The sequence below is a fragment of the Alosa pseudoharengus genome, unplaced genomic scaffold, assembly GCF_046254945.1.
Source record: "Alosa pseudoharengus isolate Yale_2024_CS ecotype anadromous, Long Island Sound unplaced genomic scaffold, YU_APseudo_1.1 YU_APseudo_1.1_scf_18, whole genome shotgun sequence".
Taxonomy (NCBI): domain Eukaryota; kingdom Metazoa; phylum Chordata; class Actinopteri; order Clupeiformes; family Clupeidae; genus Alosa; species Alosa pseudoharengus.
This window is the reverse complement of record NW_027468650.1, coordinates 7,895,990-7,918,058: the sequence shown is the minus strand read 5'-3', so window position 1 is coordinate 7,918,058 and position 22,069 is coordinate 7,895,990. Positions and strand designations below refer to the sequence as shown.

Here is a 22,069-nt window from a genome sequence, read left to right as displayed (position 1 = left end):
TCTGGAAAAAAAGCAGTGCTTCCCTGTCCTACTACGAACACCACTAGCGTCTCCCCCCATCCCTGCTTCTCTCTCCGAAAGCCTGGAACAGCAGGTTGGCATGCAGCCACTGCACCTCTGGCACAGTGAAGGTTGGATTATTTTGTAAGCCCGGGCCCAAATCTCTTTCCTCCGCGCCGTGGGGAATAGAGACAGGGAAGGAATACCACGTTTAACAAAAGAAAGGGTGAATCAAAGGGAGGGGGAAAAAAAGGGGTGCGAAAAAGAAAACAAAAGAAAAGCAGGACCCAGCTGTCTAAAGGATCTCGGTGGTTGTCCACCCACACAAAAAGGAAGCAGCCATGCGTTTCCCTGTGCTGTTGACCCTGCAGGCTGTGTGGGGGAGCCTGTGCCACGCCATGCAACACTACCAGGCCACCTGGGGGCACTACGACATGTGCAAGTCGCAGGTGTACACGGACGAGGGCCTCACCTGGGATTACATGGCCTGCCAGCCCGAGGCGGCCGACATGACCAAATTCCTGAAGGTGACCCTGGATCCGCCCAACATCACCTGCGGGGACCCGCCCGAGACTTACTGTGCCCTGGTACGTATGTGCCACCTGCCTCTTATAGCGAGATGCCCGTATGTGCCACCTGCCTCTTATAGCGAGATGTCACATCTCTACGTATGTGCCACCTGCCTCTTATAGCGAGATGCCCGTATGTGCCACCTGCCTCTTATAGCGAGATGTCACATCTCTACGTATGTGCCACCTGCCTCTTATAGCGAGATGTCCGTATGTGCCACCTGCCTCTTATAGCGAGATGCCCGTATGTGCCACATGCCTCTTATAGCGAGATGTCACATCTCTACGTATGTGCCACCTGCCTCTTATAGCGAGATGTCACATCTCTACGTATGTGCCACATGCCTCTTATAGCGAGATGTCACATCTCTACGTATGTGCCACCTGCCTCTTATAGCGAGATGCCCGTATGTGCCACCTGCCTCTTATAGCGAGATGTCACAGAACTCTCTGTTTTTGTCTCTCAATCTTCTATTCAATTTTCAAGTTGTTATGGCATTTCAATACACACACCACTTGTACACACACAAACACGTTTCCCTACACTCTCTGTCACACACACACACACACACACACACACACACACACACACACACACACACACACACACACAGTCGCATGATATATACACCTACTGTATACAGAGCAAAGAACACTGCAGCGTGCACATATAAACAAACATTCAAGTGTGTTCTCCACCAGGTGCTCCAGCCATTTTCTTGTTTACACGTTCACAGTCCCCGATGCACTGGCTCGGTCTCACACCTTCAGCGTTGAGCATATGGCACTCATTTAATCTCCACCCAAGAGAGGAAATCTGTGTAGATCACACACTGCTGGCATGGATGCCGCCGTAAATAAGCTGAGTGTATTCCCAGCGCTCCTTAAAGCCAAACTTGCTCGGAGTTTAGCATGCTGACGGGCTCCGAGACGTGACTGAAGTGACATCGCAGGTGTTGTTCTGTGATGCTCACAGTTGCTCCTAGCACAACCCCCTAACAGCCACATTCTTATGACCAAGGAGCTAGAAAATGTCTTATTAGGAGTAATATTAGTTTTAATAGTAGGTGTTGTTGTTAGCAGTTGGCGTACCTGTGTTCCCTGGGTCCTATGTTCCCCGCTTTGTATGGGACCTGGGAACATAGGACCCTTTTTAAAAAACCTAACTATAACCCTAACCCTAACCCCAAGCGGGGAACATAGAACCCGGGGAACATAGGGATGACCCCAGTTGGTTTTATTAGCATGGTATTAGCATTACTGCTATATTACTACTATATTACTACAGAACTAATAGTCTTGCTAGTAGCATCAGTAGTGATCCTGTGCTATGCGAAAGACACAGTGGGGGATTTCTGGCAGGGAATCAGCGGTGGGGACTGCATAAGAGTGATAAGTGTATTTGCGTTTAGGAGTCAAGCTGCGGGTCTTTAGTGGGGCCTTTGTGGGGGCAAAGTGTTTAATTAGGAGAGTGTCTTCCCCCATCATTTGTGCCTGTATGCTTTGAGTCTCACAGCTGGCTGCTACCATTTAGTGGTACAGGGCCAATGGAAGATGAAAACACTCTGGAGGTGTGAGTGTGAGTGTGTGTGTGTGTGTGCGTGTGTGGGTGCACACGTCCCCATCAAACATTTTATCAGAACAAATGAGCTCCTAAAAATTGCACGACCGTTTAGATAAATAGAGGAGGTTCCAAAAATGTAGCTCCTTATGATGCCCGTGGAACAAAAATAGCCAGACGCCATCCATGGTGAGAAGAGAGACAGAGACACAGAGATGAAGGTAGGAGAGGAGAGGAGAGGGGAGGGGAAGGGGGGAGGGTCTACACGTGAAAAAGGCACAAAAAATAGAGTGACAGGAGACCTAATATCTAGTGTGCAAGGGGCTTTGAAAAGTGAATTATTCAATATGTTTTGTAGCTAATGTGTTTTATTCATAGGATACATTATTCAAGGGTGCATCTCAGATGCACTTTTAAAAAAACGCTGACGTTCCATCTCTGACAGATTCCCAAGGATAGGCCGAGTGGCTCTGGACCGGACCTGTTTCTGAGGGTCAGTGTGACAATCCTTGTAACCAGGAAGTGGCCTTGCACGCCCCCTCTAATCAACTCCACAGAACTTCCCAGACAACACTCTTTCTTGTCCCCTCTCCTCTTGTCTTGTCTGTCGCCATGGTGTGTGGATGAGTGATTGTGGCCAAGTGTCTGGACGTCACTCTTGATTTCTTCCTCATCAACGCCTAATTTCGTAGCCACTGGCCCTGTAATACTCTTCCATTTGCACCCTCCGATGGGGTCGATTGAAACAGAGTTAATCTTTGTTCGAGACGTCTTTGAACAGCCGAATGCTTCTGTAGTGTAGTAGGGTTGCTAGAATGCTTCTGTAGTGTAGTAGGGTTGCTAGAATGCTTCTGTGGTGTAGTATGGTTGCTAGAATGCCTCTGTGGTGTAGTATGGTTGCTAGAATGCTTCTGTGGTGTAGTATGGTTGCTAGCCATAAACATTCATTTTCCTCCCAACATTTTCCTCTCTCTCTTTAATATCAGTCTGTTGCTTAGAAGTAGTGCTTACCACTTTTGACTTGCCAGTTTCAGTTCGCTTAGCATGAGTGCAAATCCTGAACAAAGCGTATTGCCATTATTGTAGTCATGTCTAGTGACCAGGATGTGGCTGGGTCCTGACAGGTAGAAGTGTTATGATATGACTTCAGCCATTTGACAATAGCCCTCCAACCTAACAATGCAAACTGAGACAGAAAACCACTTAGTTTATAGTATTGTGATACATCACAATACATTGAATTGTAATCCCTGTGCTACAAATCATACAACCCTATGTACAACCCTATGTACAACCCTGATATCTGGGCCAGTTTACCTCTGCTTGGTTTCCATTCCCATCCAATGTTTTTTCAACACTTAGCGCTGAATTGTCAGCTAACATTATGGCAATCTACTGATTACTTTAATAACAGTTTATTTTTTATTATTTATGACTGTGATCTTTCTTTTCTTCCCATCCCTTCCTCCTTTTTTCCACTCTGGCATTTGTCATTAGTATGCATTATCAGAGAATTCAATCCGCTTAAATTGATTTCTGCTCATATCCATCCCCAGGCTGGAGGCCTCCTCCCTCTGTCTCTCTATCTCTCTCTCTCTCCCTGTCTCTCTATCTCTTTCTCTCTCCCTGCCTCTCTCTCTCTCTGGGCTTGCGGCGCTGCTTCCTGTGATTAGGACTGTATCAGTCATCGCTGCCTGCAGTCAGACAGCGCCTGCTCCAGGCAGTCAAAAGAGGAGGGTAGTGGGCATGGGGGCTGGGCTGGGTGGGAAGGGAGGGACAGCTCACGAGAGCGTGATCCCACCACTGGGGGCTCATCCTGGGGACCCGCTGCGGCCACGGCAGGGTGGGATGCTCGTGACCCGCGTCGGGAATCAGGCTGCCTTTCTTCTCTGGGAAAGGGTGACCTTTAGCTCAGCAATAACTTGACCTCTGGTGCGCGTTTGGGTGCGTGGCTTAGCCAGATATTGGCTTTTCGCTGTATTAGTCATTGAGCCGTGTTTGATGACTGTGATGACGGAGTGATTGCAGGGAGAGGGAGCGACTCGGAGGGTGGATCTGGGGACTTGCCTCTGGGTTGTGTTGATGCTCTGGTCCTGGTAATGAAAGAGTTTGAAATCACCTGTTATTTGCCAGAAATAAGAAACCTCTTGCCTTATAGATACAACAGATAGCACCGGCAAACAATAGAACCGATCCAACATAGATATTTCAGGTCCGTGCAAGATAAGAGCTGTGTTTATAGTTGGTAGCTAGTTGCTATACGTAACTGCAATTCCAATTTTGCAGAATTCATGTTAGTATTAGGCTAAAGCTGTAGGAATCATGGACCAGAGCTGAAACATACTAAATAGCTTTAGTTGATTTTTGTCATCTTATTTATTCAAATGAATCATTTTCAATCATTTTACAAAATATGGACCAAGGATGTGTGAAAATGTATGTTACTTGAGGAGCCAAGGGGGAATTATCTGATTCATTCATAACCAGCCAATAATGTTTTATACAGGATGTCCTAAATGAGGGAACTCACCCCACACCAGGAAATGCTGATGAACGGACACAACTTACCCCCACCCGCCTCACTCCAACACCACCTCCATCATCATCACCATCACCACCACCACTACCGCCCTGGATTTCATAACCAATCAAATCCAAATTAGGAAATGAGAAGATTATTAAAAAGAAAAAAAAAAACATTTGGCAGTGCCAGCACTTGTCTACTATTATGAGGCAGCCATTAAAGATATTCCAGTGAGGCCAGAGTTTTTCACTAATGCAACATGTCCTTAATTACGGCTTCATCTTACAGTGGGCGGACGAGCCTTGCCTCCTGAGTTCTGTGTAATGTGATTTGGCCGGTAAAGGGAGACTGAGGCAGGCAGAGAACAATCTAATCTCAAGAACAATGGAAAGGAGTACGACTGAGAGGAACCGAGCCGACAAACAAACAAACACACGCCCCAAACAAACGTAGCCCAGAACAATACACTGTCGTTTTTTCCCCTTTACGCACGACAAATGGCAGGCGTACGGAAACTATCCCGTCCTCACATCCCTCAAGCTGTGCTCTCCCTCCGTCCAATAAAAGCGACGTTGCTTTATTTGTGTTTTGATATATAATGCTGACCTTTCTTCCGCGCACTTCTCGGCGATATTGACGGAGCTCGCGGGGATGATGGAAGGCGTTTTAGCTCATCATGCCTCCCCCTTTCGAGCACCGCCATTCCTCAAGTGGCTCCAAGCTGACATTTCACACAGAAATGAGTGTGCTGTCAGCAACAATACGGCTTGTTTCATATTCAAATGCTCCCCGCCGCGAGTCTGTGGAGGGAGGGATGCTGCCGGCGCGGTGTTGTTGTCTCAGACAAATGGTGACATTCCCGCTTTAATCAAATGGTTTACTCGCACCAGCATCCTCCCTATAAGTGCACAGGGAAGCCAGCCAGAGAAGCATCTGCACCCAAATACTGTCTTTTAATGAATGCTGGTAGGAAAGGGGAAAGTAAAATAGCATTTGCAAATTTAACTACATTGGAGCCGAAGAAAAAAAAAACTAATTGTTTTTTTCTCTTTCTCTTTTCAGTAGAGCTGTTGAATATCAGAGGAATATAAGCACTCTTTATCTGTTTATGTGTTTACTTTCTTCTTTTTCAAAACAGAAGAAGTGACACAAATCAAGGCCCAATTGTGACGCTTAACTAAAGTGATTTAGGATCAGTTGTTGGAGCCTTCAAAGTTAGCCAATTTTGAGTCATTATCAAGCACAATGAGTTAAAACCACCGCTTTCCCTTGAACCGTAGACATTTGCATAATGAGCTTGGCTGGCAAATGCTAAGCACTTATTAAACATTTAAAGACCCACAATCAGTGCCTTGACACGCTGTTCGTCAATTTCCATACAAGCTGCAAAACAAAGGGCTTAATTGACTTTAGTTAAGCCACTGAATACCAACGCCTGCCACGTGTAATCTATCACGTAGTTATACTCACTAAAGTTATCTATTAAACAGTGGCACTGCGAAGCATAATAAATACAATATCCAAAGATGTTATTTCTGGTTAACATGTTGCTCTAGATGTACACTCTTGGGATTGCAGAGAGGGTACATAGACCTTAGACCTTTATGAGCGCAAGAGCGACAGTCAGAGAGCTAATTAATTAATTTAAAGCCTCCCCAGGCTCAGAGTCTTCCTTATCTAGCAGCCTTTTGCTGGGCAGTTGGAGAAAGCCGTTAAAGAGGTGACAGTGGATATTTCCACCTTTACAATATTAATGCCGAACGCGGCACAGTAGGAAACCGCCATCGCATGCGGACACTGAGTCACACGGGTGTCGTCATGCCCGAAGCACACCCCTGTCTCGCCCTCCACCAGACTGGCATCAGGACCAGAGAGCAAACTTCTTGCACAGTGTGCATGCTTCAGGCATTTGTATGCTGTAAAGATAAGCTACAATTTAACATCCTGGTATGCTAAAGGCTTTCAGCGGTGTAGCTCTTGAATCCCTTGTTCAAAGTGCATGAAGACTTTGAAGTCATGTCATGGATGTGATGTGTGCCACTATGTATGTAATGTGAAGGAAAAATATTCACATTGCCTTCTTAGTATTGCAGCCTCGAAAGCCATGAAATACTCGTGATTGTCCAAAATCTCCATGATTTTTGATCATTTTGTGCTTAGAAACCACAAGCCTCCGGAAAATGATTGGAGTGTGTGTGGGGGTTTGGGGTGGGGTGTGTGTGTGTGTGTGTGTGTGGCATGGGGGGGCTCCAAACATACTCTAGGCCATTTTCGATGTGTTGAAGTCGAGCAAATCAAATGTTTCACCTATCAGGGCTGCTGCTGCCACGGCCCTGACAGAAAGTGCCATTTTTCTAGTGGCGCTGGCTCCCCTTGTCTATCTGAGGTCTATCAGGACATGGATTAGGTGCTCTCAGCAGCCTGCCACAGGAAGATAAGGCAGGACTCTCTCAGTTTTGGCATCTCGTTTTTCCTTCATGACAACTTTTCATCAGTAATCTTCCCTCCTGCTCTCCGGGAATATAAGCGAAACAGCTAGGACAACGAAAAAATCAAACTGTGAACATTTCCCTATTATCATCTCTCCTTGTAGAAATGCGCTGCTGTCTGACTGAGACAGCGGATGGAGGTGTTTTGATTTTACTGAAATAATTCTCCTACGCACCACAGTGAACAACCGAGATGCCACAACTTTAAAACAACCAAAAGCTTTCTGTGTAAGTTGACGTCCGAACAGCTAATATCATAGAAACAAAAGCATTTCCCAAGTATCTACTACACTAAATATTAATCAAGACTGAATGCCCAGGAGATCAAAAACAATCCTCCCTCCCTTTGGATGGAAATACAATTAACGCTTCAGAGTTACTGTCAAGGCCCTCTGTAAGCCATTAAAGAAATCACATTTTCTCTAAGGTAATCACTGTGCTAAAGCCTCCCATTGGAGTGACCATACCCCCCATGAATAATGTCTGTATGAAGAGCTATTTGACTCCCTAGTTTCATTTGGGTGACACAGGCGAGGGGAAAAAAGGGAAATGTGTTTTAATGTATTCCATTTGACGAGGGGTTTTCTTTTCTCTCCCTCTTTTCCTGGGCTAATGCCGAGCGAGTCCAAATCCCCCGCCCTGGTAATGGGGCTTTTGTTGTGTTTCACAGTTCATCACGCATGGAAAATTATCGGCTGAAGCCCTCCTCTGTGGACGGCTTCTAAGAATAGCCGCGATACAGTAGTAGACCATCCGAGGCAGGAGCAAGGGGATCCATTGACTTTTAATTGCCGCTGCTAGTGCAGCCTCTGGGCGGCCTTCCCTTCTCTCCTCCTTTCACTCTCTCTCTCCCTCCATCTCTCACTCTCTTTCTCTTTCTTCCCTTTTCTCTCACTCCCACTTGCATTCTCTATTGCCTTTCCCTCTCTTTCTTCCCCTACCTCTCTCTCTCTCTCTCTCTCTCTCCCTCTGTTGTAACAGCCTTGTTGCTGCCCCACAGCTCCCATGCCGGATGGATGTGGTGACTTTCACAATCTGCTTGTCGCTCCCCCATGCAAAATGGAGATGAATCTGATATCAGGGCCCAAACAGCAAAACCGCATCCAGCATGTTAATGACAAGCTGACTCGTCAGCCTGATTTATTTTCCCTGAGACTACTAATGTTTACAGAGAGCAAGCGAGAGAGAGAGAGAGGGAGAGAGAGAGAGAGAGAGGAAAGGAAAGTGAGAGAGTGGGAGACAGGGACATTAATATGTGCATTGAGAATGGAGACGTGGCTGATCACATCCCTCATTTAGATCAATGAGTCGGGGGTCACGGGGAGCCGGTCTCTGAGACACCAGTGAAGGGAGCAGGAGACGGCGAGGGCTTGCTCTCTCATTCAGCTTCAGAGATGCAGCGCGTTTCAATCTCAGCCACATTAACTAGCCATTGCAGGAAAGAGTGTGTGTGTGGGGGGGGGGGGGGGGGGAGTGTGTGTGTGTGTGTGTGTGTGTTGGGGGAGGGGGGGGAGATTAATGAGGGTGTATGGTCTGTGGATGTCAAAACAAGCTCATTTGGTAAATGAAGACAGAGAAAAACAGCGGCTCATTTTGCCCGAGTGAAGGAAGGATCTTATTGATAAATAAATTGATCGCTTTAAATGGAGCAATGGAGTGCAAAATGCAAACTTGCCTGACTGGCAAATTCAAAGGAAATAAAGGCTGGGGCAAGACGCGAGGGTGGATGAACAAATGAACAAGTTACATGCTCTCTCTCTTCCTCCCTCTCTCTCTCTTCCTCCCTCTCTCTCTCTGTCTGAAGGGATGGCTGAGAGAGAGAGAGAGAGAGAGAGAGAGAGCGAGGGGGATTAATGGGCCTATTCATTTTCAAGGAGAACAGAGAAAGACAGAAGAAGAGGAAGGCTTTGAGAGAGCCACTTACTTTTTTGGGGGAGAGAAGCGAAAATGTCTGAGGAAAGCTCTTTGTTGGCCTGCAGGGGAGTGGAGTGGAGTGGAGTAGAGTATGTCGGGTTGGGTGGAGTGAGTGAGTTTGGGCTCTGGGAGGAGTTGGGGGGGGCTGTCTTCTCGGCTCCATCAGCCCTATGGATGAGGCCCCAAGGTCCCTGAGACTGACAGCTCAAAAACGCAATGATCTGTTGTGTCTGCCCCACGCCCAGTGCTGGGGAGGAATTTTTAAATCAATACTGCCGCTATCAGAACTGGAAATCAAATGCTAAATCATTCCCTGGACATTCGCTGCATAATGGCGTTTGCTCCTTTGATGAATCGCTAATGTGTTTTTCTCCATCGGAGGCCTCTTTCTTTCAGCCCAGGATCTATTTGGTGTGAATTGAAGATGAGATTGCGCACAGGCCCAGGCTTAGATGGAAATGACTCCGCCGAACACAATGTCTTTACGGTGCTGGGGATATTGTCGCGGTCCCCTCCCTCGAACCCCCCATAAATGGAAAATAACATCACCCTAATGCTTCAGAATGGCGGCGCGCGTGTGGGAAAATGTGCTCTGCTTCTTCAACACGTGTAGATCGTGGTCCCCGAAAAAAAAAAGAAAAAAGAAAAGTGCAGCCTCAACAAATGGTGAGGAATTCACCTCAGCGGAATGGCCCTGGAAAAAAAAAATCTTAACACACTCTCGCTCGGCGGAAACACTGGTCAGCACAAGGAGGGCGAGCTGGAAATGTGGTTCGCTTAATTAAAGAGACAAAACATAGGGGCCCTGGTTAGACCCGTTTTGATATAAATCTGCATTTATTGCACAAATGAGACTGTCTACGGACCAGTTTGGGTGAAAGCCCAAGAGCTTTCTTTTAATTAGGGAGACTCTGATTACGACTGGGAAACGCTAGGAGAGCAAGGAAGAGGAAGAAAGAGAGAGAGAGAGAGAGAGAGAGGGAGAGAGAGAGTAAGAAAAAGAGAATAGAGGAGGAAATTCAGGGGTGCAAGTTGCAGAGCTGCAGTCTGGATATTGAGATAGTTAGGTCTTTATTGCTGGGGCCAGTGGCCAATCTGTAAATTGAGTCTGCTAGCAGGCAGACTGCAGTGTCTGCAGCTCTGTATCCGTAAGGCACAGTAGTTACTCGTCTGGCATTTCAACCCCCCCACCGTCTCAAGAGCGTGCCTGCGGGCCACTGTCTGTCTCTTCGTTGTCTTATAATTAGCAAAAAATCCCTCACCTCTCCTGATAGCACACTCTGTTTATCATTGTTTTATAGCAGAATGGACATTTTTCTATGCATGGAGCCAAGGAGCTAAAGGGGTAATTTGGGTACTGGTTGATTGTGCCTTGGCAGACCACACACACACAAACACACATTCCTGAGGACAGTCCCTTTTCCTCATGGTCCAAAGCAAGCTAGCCTCCATTTTCAAACACTGTCTTGGAGACGTTACATGACAGAGAATGAAAGGCTGACAGCTAACGAGCATTCAGGCTTTCCTCGCAAAGGCACTGAGTCATTGTTCCTTTGGTTTACCCAGACTACTACGGGGTTTTTAGCGGGTATGCGCTATTTTTTTCTCACACTCTGACACACACAGATATACACACACTTGCATCATGTCTCGGACAGGCAGATATCACGCTCCTGATAGTCTGCCGCAACTTTCTTCCAATCTAATTAGGAGCTCACTTTGATCCTCTATTGTCTCAGCTCAGATTCGCCTGTTCTTTACACAGAGAGAAAATACCAGCAGCAGAGAGGGGTGCTAAGAAGCGGGAGTGCAGGAGAAAAGCAGCTCAGAGAATGCAAATGAGCTTTGTAGAATGACACTGCGAGAGAGGGGGTGGGGTATGGGTATGTGTGTGTGTGTGTGTGTGTGTGTGTGGGGGGGGGGGGGGGGGGGGTCTTCCTCCTGCACAAGAGAGTTTATGTGGTTTGGCAACAGACTGACATGACGTGCAGATGGATTTTTGCCTCGCTTTCCAATCTGCCTTACTGCTTCTCCTCTCCCCCCACACACGGTGTTGTTCTCCGCGTTTCTCTCTGTCAAACAGAGTCAACTGTTCCCATCCCAGGCGCAGGGCTTCCAATTAGAATATCAGCCGGACTAGCAGTGGAGGCGAACGAACACGATTATACACTGACGTAGGTTTTACCGCAAACAAAAAAAACACACACATAAAAACAAAAACAGCGTCAGCGCGGGCCTCAAGGCGAACAGCAGAGCAGTCAAACAGCCTTGGATGCATCGGATTGCAACATCTATAGAACCATTCGTATGAAATTATTCCGCATTGAAGCCCGATGGGCACAGGTCTGCATTCAAAATCACCTTCGACTGAAAACATGTTGATCCCAATGGGAAGAGACCAGAAAACCTGTTTGGTGGACTCATTTGTTTGTTTCCTCATGAGGCAGCCTTAAGGCCACGGAAATAACACTCATTTCATATTCCATTCATATCCTCTCCAGTATTTACAATCGCTTAGAAAAATATGAATATAGAGTGTACCTCCAGAGACCCTGCCATAGATAGACCTGTGACATGCAGTTCACACCCTCACATTAAAGATACTACTAATGTTAAAGCCCCATTTAGCCACTGTCATTAATCCTGTATTCATTCTTTTTGATTTAGCTCAGGAACACCGACCGCAATTTGTATTTATTCCCACTTGAGTAAATTATACCCCACTAATAATCCTAATTAGTTCTCCTAATGTATTTCCACTCCAACATTCTCTCCAGAGGGTGCTTTGAATGTACAAGCCATTATGGCCGCCTAACGAAGTCAACTCCCGTCCTGTTATACCTCTTTTGACCCTAGTGAGTTCAGCTGGATGGTGTGTGTGTGTGTGTGTGTGTGTGTGTGTGTGTGTGTGTCTGTGTGTGTGTGTGTGAGAGAGAGAAAATGTGTGTGGTGTGTGTGTGTGTGTGTGTGTGTGTGTGTGTCTGTGTGTGTCTGTGTGTGTGTGTGAGAGAGAGAGAAAATGTGTGTGTGTGTGTGTGTGTGTGTGTGTGTATGCATTGGCACACTTTGTCATAACAAAAAGTGTAGATAATGTCTCCTTATTTCTGACATTACAGTGTTGTGGGGGGAAAAAAACAACGCAGCCTTGGAAAGCGAATGCCTTTTACGTGAGTCAGTGTGCAGTGCAGTTCCCCTCCTCTTCCTCCTCCTCCTCCTCCTCCTCCTCGAGTTTAGATGCGTATGTGTCTGTGTGCGAATGATTCACCTCTGCCTGTCAGACAGTCACTCGGTGGGACCGCAGGCCGTTATGTGTGTCTGTGTGTGCCAGTGCTAATGATCTGTGTTGCGGCTGCCTCGACGGAGCCTCTTAATTCGGGCAGGATTCTGGTAATGCTTTTGAACTCTGCTCTGCTTTCGGAGAACGGATGAAAGCGGGCATGTGTGCCAGCGTGCCATGTGGCAGCGCGTCTGGGCTTTACTCCGTCGGCAGATAAGACCCGCCCGTAAGCCCGCGAAATCGAAACAGCCTCGTGACGCAGCACACTACCACATTATCTTTGCCCGAAAAAAAAGTTTTCTGTGTACGACTTTATTTATTTATTTATTTGCATTTTTGTGTTTTTTTAAATGCCACTAAAATAGGACATGTTTGTGCCATAATCCCTTTATGTAAGCCCCCTTCCAAATAGGTGATTTATACAGAGTGGGACATGCCAGCTGATTAAATTATGATCCAATTTGTAACAAAAGGCCGCGGTGGTGTGTTGTGTCAGTCGCACTGTTGAGCACTGGATTTAATGGACTCAGCGCCAGAGATCAGTCACTTTAAAAGCAGACTGGAGTGGATCATTAAAGCAGAAAAAACAGGTCTGTTCTCGCTGACCGGTCTGTTAAGGCTGGTTTCATGATTGGGTGTAGTCAGCACTTTTTCACAAACCTGTGTTTGGGGGTGTCCAAGTTCAGGATAGGGCAGCTGATGAGGTGTGTATTTGTGTGTTTGTGTTCGTGTGTGTGTTTGTGTCGTGTTTGTGTTCGTGTGTGTGCGTGTGTGTGTGTGTTTTTTTGTGTTTGTGTGTGTGTGGTGTATTTGTGTGGTGTATTTGTGTGTGTGTGTGGGTAACACTTTATAATAACTACACACAATTCATCATTTATTAAGCCTTTGTTTCTTATTAGTTAATGGTTTGTTCATCATTAGTAATTTATTGTTCATACATAATTTATCATCAGTAAAGTATTTGTTCACACAGTTATAAATGGTTTGTTCATAGTAAATAAGCCTATATCTAAAATATGTTTATACATTATTGTTGATACTTAATAAATGATGGAATAATATTTTGTTGATGAAGTAATATTTCCATTATTTAACAGTTGTTACATACACATGCACTACTGATTAGTTAGGGTGAGGATACATATTTTATAAACCACTTCCTAATACTATAATTCATGATTAACTCAGGAGACATTTGCAAATGAGTTGTAAAGATTACATTAGCATTTATTCATTTAGACGACACATGTCAATGAAATTAAAGGGCAAGGCGACATTGGTGGACGTCGGGGCTTGAACCCCGAACTTTATGGGTTACTGCATGCTAACCCAGCTCCATATCCACTACACTACATCTGTCCAGTGGTATTACAACAGTCAATTCAAAAATATAATATAGATATGTGTGTTTACTATGAACAAACCATTTTAACTGTGTGTAAACATGATTTACAGATGAGAATTAATGTAGGAATAATGCTTTACAAACAAAGAATACAGCATTTAATAATAGTTTACAGATGTTTAATACTACATGCTTAACAGTATGTAGTAGAAGAAAACAGAAACTCTTGCATAGCTGTAGGTGTTTCTATCTGGGCTAAGGTAGTGTAGTGGATAAGGTGCTGGACTAGCATGCAGTAGCCTGAGAAGTTGGGCGTTCGATTCCCGGCTTTCACTGTTGTGTCAACGGCCTTCAATTGAATTGACATTTGTATGTTGCTTGTTTGCTAAATGAATGAGTGTGAATGTTATCTTTACAACTCATTTGAAAATGTGTTGCAAGGCATATAAAGTCCTCACTTTAGATAAGCTCACACAATATAATTAACTAACCACTTGTAACTCCTGAGTTAATCATGAATTATAGTATTAGGAAGTGGTTTATAAAATATGTACTGTAGATATAGGCTTATTTACTATGAACAAACCATTTATAACTGTGTGTACAAATACTTTATTTATGAGAATTAACATAGGAGCAATGCTTTACAAATGATGAACAAAGCATTTTTTAATAGTTTGCAACTGGTTTATAATGGGAAAATTATTTAATTTATAAGTGGTTGTTTCATTATTTATTAAGTATAAATCATGTACTTACAAACATATTTTTTGGATAGGCTTATTTACTATGAACAAACCATTTATAACTGTGTGAACAAATGCTATACTGATAATAAATTATGTATGAACAAGAAATTACTAATGATGAACAAACCATTAACTAATAAGTAACAAAGGCTTAACAAATTATGAATTGTGTGTAGTTATTATAAAGTGTTACCATTTATGGGTTTATTTGATAGGGACCATGCATATTAATGAACATTGTGTAAAAAACATGCCAGATAATGCATGTAAATATGCCAGAATTAGTAAAAATAACTACTTTTTATCTGCAGTCCCTAGGCAGGTGACATAGGACAAAACATACAGATGTGTGTTTGTGTTTGTGTGTGTGGTGTATTTGTGTGGTGTATTTGTGTTTGTGTAATTGTGTGTGTGTGTGTGTGTGTGTGTGTGTTGTCTGGAACTCAGGCAATCTGTACTGGTGGTTTAGGAATGCCAGTGTGTAGAGTAGACCCTGCACTCGCTTGCTTACCTCAGATATTGGACGCCAGGCAGTTACAGCGGCAGTGAACACAACAGCATCTCGTTCCAGGGTGGCAGTGTGGCCGCCGACACATGCTGGGCGAACTTCTGTTAGCACTTACAGAGGAGAGGGGTGGGAGAGGGAGGAGGATGTTAAAGTGCCCCCCCCCCCCATCTCTGTCTTCATTTGTCGTGGAGAGGACAGCGTTATGGTGGGGAGGCGATCATGGAGATAATGGCGTTAGGCTGGCAGCACTGGGCAGCGCTGGGCTGGGCTCCATGGCTGGCGGGCTGGCAGCCTCTCCTGGCGCCCCCTCTGAGGAGCGTGTGAAGGCTTTCTGTTCGCCCGCTCCAGCCTGGGGAGGCGGCGTGGCTCGGGGGGGCTGAGAGGATCCACTCGCCATGCCTCTGCATCAGTTCATCCGCCCACAACGCCTCCCTCCCTTCCCTCCCTCTCTCCCTTCCTCCCTCCCTCCCTCTCGCTCTCCCTCTCTCTCTAGCTCTCTCCTTTTTCTCTCCCGCCAATCCGAAAATCCTCTTCACAGCTACAACCTCAGTCTTTCGACAAAACCCCAAGCCCACAATCCCCAGTGCACCCCCCCACTACAGCCCCCTCTCTCCCCCACCCTTCCCTCCCTTCCTTCCTCCCCCTGACAGTGAGCTCCCTTCCCAGCAGCAAGGGCCATGCTCTGCCCTTGACTCACAGCATGCCTGTGGCTGTCACACCACGCGCCTGGTCCTCATCGGAGGCCGTCCAGCGCGTCTCACACACAATGGCTGCAAAAGGACTGAGCCACTGACAGCTGCTGCCTCCCACCCCATCACACGCCCACACACACACACACACACACACACAGCAGTGGCTACCTACTCCACCTGACCACTCATCTGTCCGTGTTTGTGACTATTTTTGATAGAAGTGGTGCTTGACGTGCGCCACATTCAAATCATCACATGCATCCGTGCATTGCTTGCATCCATGCATTGCGTGTGTGTTTGCTGCTGCTGCTGCTGCTGGGATTATAGCAGACCAGAGGAGCACAGTCCAACTCTGAATTACTTTGAGGGCTGCTTCAGGCCTCCTGCAAGGTGTGTGTGAGAGAGAGGAGGACAGAAAAAAAAAACACACATCTGTATGCTTTGCAAGTACAGAGAAAAAGAAAGACATCTGAGGAACACATTGTCACCTATCAGAGACGAATCGCAAATGGCACAAAAGTGGGCCGATTTCAGTGCTCGAATCAAAGCAAGAAAAGGAACACATCAAACTGCATTATCCCCATCCGGCGTTGTCGCTGCTCAGCTTGATTCCGCCCTGTTACCCGCCCCCTTTGCCATGCCTCGTCTTTGACGTCTCTTATTAGCTGGCACTGACCCAGGTGCTTATGCAACGCGGCGCGCGTATGTCTACCTGCTCGTTTATCCGCGTCTCTGCTCTTCAGCAGGGATAAAAAAAGAGAGGAGAAAAAGGCTCGGCTCGTTATATGTTTGTGCCGGGAGTCACACGCCGAGTGTGCTTGCTGGGCCCCAGCAAAAACGTTCCAGTCTTCCTGTCTCACCTTATTACTGACAGCAGTATACGCAGCAATTAAAATCGAATCAGCAACAAAATATTATGTTTGTCATGTCAGATACTGTAACGTAGCCATGTTTGCCGTTTTGGCTACCACTTGTTATATAATAGCCCTCGGCACTCGGCACCCTCTTTTATTATTATTTTTTTCTTTCTTTATTTTGTGTGTTGTGTACAGCTGCTGAATATTCAGCAGGGGCCTTAAGATTGGCCTGTGAGAAGCTGTGTGTGTGTGTGTGTGTGTTAGGTGGTGACTGGCAGCTCCAAAACACTCCTCACTAACTCCCTTTTGGCCACCTGAACCACCCACATGACAATTACAAATCCGTCCGACAAAACCTCTGCCAGTGTGACAGCTGTCATTGAGCCTGACATGTTTTTATTTAATTTATTTTATTTGCTAATTTATTTGTTTATTTTCCTCCTCAATTAGCGGCCGTGAATTTTTATAGTGCTATGGGTGCTATTTATTCATCTCCTCGTTTATTTTTTTTAATTATTAAATTATTTCTGGATGTGGATTTAGGTATGCTATTTCAGCTCAGATGGGAACAGTTTGTTTTGCCTTCTTTTGATGGAATAGCAGATGTTTTTTGTCTAAATGATTTCAGTCTTTTTCGTTCCCCCGTCATTTTTATTTTTATTTTTTTCACAGAAAGGTGCAATTGTTTGGTCTGAATGACATGTATTTATGCATTGCCTGCCAGCAGTATTAAATTCAGCAGCTGATACAAGATTAAGGACAAGGACATGTACAGTGTCGTCAAACTTGAGCATTTTTCAGTCACTGCCTGCATGTATAATATAATACTAGAGCCTATCTGGCCTCCTCTGCTGCATCCATCTGTGCCTGTTCTGTGGCACAGGGAGCAGTATGAATAAAGCACTGCTGAACAAGCACAGGGGACTTCACACAGGAAACATAAATTCCCCTGTACACAATCATTACATTAGATTGTATCAACATTATGGCAATACATTAGCTTTTATGATCCTTCAAAGTGGCACATTGGGGGATGGGGGGGGGGGGTAGAAAGAAAAAGCTACGTCTCCACTTCTAAATGCAAACTGTTCGGGCAAGATTAATCAGTCTAACGTCGGGATTGTCATCAGAGACAATGTTTAATCGTTTGACAGTGATGCGGTAGGTGAGGGAGAGGGGGGTATAAATAAACGAATAATCCATCGTCTGGACGAGTGACATCTGGCCTTCTGTCAGGGGCGATGACATGTAGCCGCCCTGTGATTGGCCAGGTCATGCATCGGGGAGCTGAGTGTATGTGTGTGTGTGTGTGTGGGGGGGGGGCAGAGAGGTGGCCAGGAGGGAGAGGGACACGCGGTTAACAAAGGTCATGACCTTTCAACACGGAGCCTTCACCACTGACAGGGGAGCCAGGACCGAGTGACGCGGGCAAGAGGAGTGAAGTGGATAATGTCAGCATATGTGACGGAAGCGTGACCCTGCTTTCACTGGCCATTAGAGAGAGTGGAGGGAGGGAGACGGAGCTGGGGGGGGGGCAGCAGGAGTCAAAGGGAAGAGATAAACACATCCAACAAAGCATTTGATTGGGAAGATTATGCTTGATGGTAAACACACACAAACATGTGCACATGCACACCTCTGTGGTGGCACATGCGTACACCCACACACACACACACACACACACACACACACACACACACACAGTAGTAGTATAACATAGATCTATACAATACTCAGCTCTCCAAGCCTGTTTCTCTGTGTGTAGTTGAAGTCTGCCCGGCTGCTCTAGTCTCACCTTTCCCCCACTCTCTCATCCTCCTCTCTGTGTTAGTCTTTGCCTCCATTTTCATCTCTCGCTTTCTCTGTCTACATTTTTTCCCCTTTGCACTCTCTTTCTCTACACAGACACAGACACACACACACACACACACACACCTGAACCTGTATTGTGGAGGTGTGCTGCAGTGCTCCTCAGAAGAGACAGGAGTTCTTTGATTCTAATCAGATGCTCCCTGAGCCATCCCCCATTCCACCCCCCACCACCCCCCCGCCAGCCTCCTCAGTGTACTCCAAAGCATGGGTGGGGGAAAAGATACATAAATAAATAAATATCAGGGTGTGTTAGCACCTGCCATTTTCCCAGCATGTTTCTTCACAACACAAATAAGTGCACCATGTGATTATTTTGCTCTGCTGCATGCGTTTGTCAGCGTCGCGTTTGGGCAAGCTATTCAGCGTTAGCCCCGCCGGATCTCATTGTTCTGACAATGCTGTTGTGCCAAATGGATGCTGCGCACACAATATTGTGGACATGCTCTTTTATGAATAAAACAGGATGATGATGTGTTGCTGTTATCAGTTGGAGCGATCAAGCATTTAATGTAATTTAAAGAAATGGCATTTCAAGAGTATGGATCCATCTTCAAACCAGAGGCCATATTGCTTGTCTTGGAATGTTTGTTCATTCCGAAGTCGGAATCTTTGATTTGGCAAGAAATGAATGTGTCTCACACTTACACACCCCATTGATTTACTTTGCTGCCCTTGATTGAGATTTTGCAGTGCTGAGGGGTGCAAAGCCTCTGTTGTATTCACAAGCCATATCTCCAGCTAGATGTTTCGCTAAGGGCTAAGATAATGGAGAACGAGTGCATTCAATTTAGATTAGAGCCGACTACTGCTGAATGAATAGCTTCATCATACTTTTATATTGCTTGTAGAAGTTGTAGGCCTAGTGCACGTTGGCTTTGCAAAAGCGAACTCATTAGCCACAAGCTGACACAGTCCTGTCCTGCTGGCAATATAATGGAAAAAAAGTCCACTTCAGGTCCACTTAACAAAGTCATCTTAAACCCTTCTGCATTGTTTTTTTGTGACATCGTTATTCACAGCTTCTCTTGATTTCCAAAGATGCGAGTATCTGCATCCCAGGTGTGCAGTTAAGGTGTTTCAACACAACAATTCTGTTCTTTAACAACGCGCAGCGGTATGTGGAGGTGCCACCCAAACATGTGCCTTCCTGGGCTCGTTCCTGCGCTGTCAGCGTCCTAGGGATTTTTCTAGAAGGGAAAGCTGTGGTGCGTGTGCTGTGGTGGTGGTGGTGGTGGTGTGACAGGAAAAACAATTACCATTGTGTTATATTGTCTGTATGCAGCCAAGGGGTCTCTCTCTCTCTCTTTATTTTTCTCAGTGTCTCCTTTTCTGTGACGCTTTAAGCTAGTCAACCGTTACGGTTTGATTCAGCACCGACTGTGTTGGAGGGTGGAGAGACTAGTACCTATACATTTGTTTATTTTTAGTGGAAATGGCTTAAAAAACACTGTCTCAAGCGATTTGTGTAGCGTGGGCTGTTTCCTGCTTGCCCTGTTTCTACAAATATTCAGACTGCAGGCTTAATTATGTCAGGGAAACTGGTACTGTCTGTTTGTGTTTGTGTTTGTGTACATGTATATCAATGACATATAGCAAATAATCTTACGTGTAAAAATTAGCATACCTCTTTTATTTGTATGCATGAGTTGCAGTGTTTTCCTATTCTAGAAATGTGCTATTTTATACTTGCCAGATGTAGTCTTACTCCAAAACTCACTAGCGGTAGCGCCAAACAGGAGTTGCTAAAACAATGGAGAGTCCCTGCTCGCTTGGAGAGTGTTTATCCTTCTCTCTACCTCTCCACCAATTATCAGCCGTTTATTCAGTTCACTGGCGTCTGATTTAATTACATGTAGCGACTGCCATATTTCCATTAAAAATGGATGAGGGGAGGAGAGGTTGGCATGGGCGCATCAGTGCGCTGCCAAAGACGGCCTCCCAGCGACTCTGTCTCGAGTCCTGCTCGCCACCGGCAGTCTAGAGGAGCGAATCGTTCCTCACGCAGGGCCGCCTCGGTGGAGTCCCCCCTCTTCTATGCTAACACTGATCAGATAAGGGAGTCTCTAGCTCTCGCTCTTCTCTCCTCTCTTTTTCCTTTCTTTCTATTTCTCTTTTATTCTGTTGCTCTTTGACTATATTTATCTGGCTTTTCTCTCTCTTACCCTCTTTCTCTTTTGCAATCTCTTTTAGTATCTTCTCTCTCTCTCTCTCAGCCTCTCACTGTCTGTTTTTACCCTCTCTGAGGAATTGTGTGAAAATCAGCTGTTTTTATTTATATTTCCCCTGCCTTCAGCATGCATATGTAAGGCCAGGGAGACAGAGAGGGAGATAGAGAGGGAGGGAGAGGAGGAATCTGTGCTAGTGTTCAGGCACAGTCTACTTTAAGTATACTGTGTGTGTGTGTGTGTGTGTGTGTGTGTGTGTGTGTGTGTGTGTGTGTGTGTGTGTGTGTGTGTGTGTGTGTGTGTGTGAGTGAGTGAGTGAGTGTGCGTGCGTGCGTGTGTACATGTGTGTGTGTGTGTGTGTGTGTGTGTGTGTGTGTGTGAGTGAGTGAGTGAGTGTGCGTGCGTGCGTGTGTACATGTGTGTGTGTGTGTGTGTGTGTGTGTGTGTGTGTGTGAGTGAGTGAGTGAGTGTGCGTGCGTGCGTGTGTACATGTGTGTGTGTGTGTGTGTGTGTGTGTGTGTGTGTGTGTGCGTGTGCGCGCGTGCGTGTGTGCGCGCGAGCGCGTGCATGTGTCTGTGTGTCTGTTTGTAGACTGTGCTCTGAGTGAAGGCCAAGATGACCAGAGCTCCCATGAGGTGTTGAAGCTTGACCTCCGACCCGAGCGAGACAGTTGGTTAGGGATGGCCAGCAGCAAAGTTTGCCAGGATGATTCATTCCTGCAGCAGGCTGCAGGGGTGACGGGCTAAGCTTCAAACACCAGGGAGACTCAGACCCAGAGAAGGATTGATCCCTCCCTCACTGCCGCAAGCCATGCAGGAAACACAGGCCTGGCTGTTTCACACACATTATGATGCTTTATGACGCTTAATTACAGATTACACCCATTGTCTATGGCTCATGTCAGTACAGTGCTTCATATAGGCATTTTGTTGTGATTAATAGTCAGTTTAACTAATTACATGCATGTATAAACGAGGGCATTTTGACTTCTCGAAAATGCAGGAACATGGCATATGCACGCTACTATATGCACTGTTTGTAATTTGTCAGGTGTCTTTGCGGATCGGATTGCTCAGGTGAGACTAATTGGAGGCTGTATTCTCAGACCCGTTGTGTGCCTTGAGTCGTCTGTGCTGTTTGTAAGCAGGAGCCGAGTGGAAAGTAGGCCAAGCTTATGAAATATTCCCAGGCAGCATGCGGGCTGGTTCTGTGCGTACTGTGCTGGTGCGGCGAACGGATAAAAAAAAGGATTGGGTGTGTGCGTGGGGGGGGGGGGGGGTGTAAAGAGTGTGATACGTGTGGTTGTGGGTGCAAGGAGGCAACAGCGGCGGTGGCGGTGGTGGTGGTGGTGGTGGTGGTGGTGGAGATGCTGCTGCTCCTGACACGAGACGTCAGATGCTGTCTGGGCCTCCGTGATTCCGTGTTCCCGCCCCAACAGCTGCAGTCGCGTCTTTAAAGAGATGAATGGCAAAGGTCCGGGGAACACATACACACACACACACACACACACACACACACACACACACACACACACACACACACACACA

At 46.1% G+C, this 22,069-nt stretch overlaps 1 protein-coding gene across 1 annotated transcript in view; it reads left to right on the top strand.

The window, feature by feature from the left end:
* The first annotated feature begins 341 nt into the window (after positions 1 to 341).
* ntng1a (netrin g1a) overlaps positions 342 to 22,069 on the top strand; it is a 100,016-nt gene continuing 78,288 nt past the window's right edge. Inside the window, exon 1 of the mRNA XM_076291428.1 lies at positions 342 to 587. Coding sequence (XP_076147543.1) covers positions 342 to 587 — 246 coding nt within the window. The remainder of the gene's footprint in view (positions 588 to 22,069) is intronic.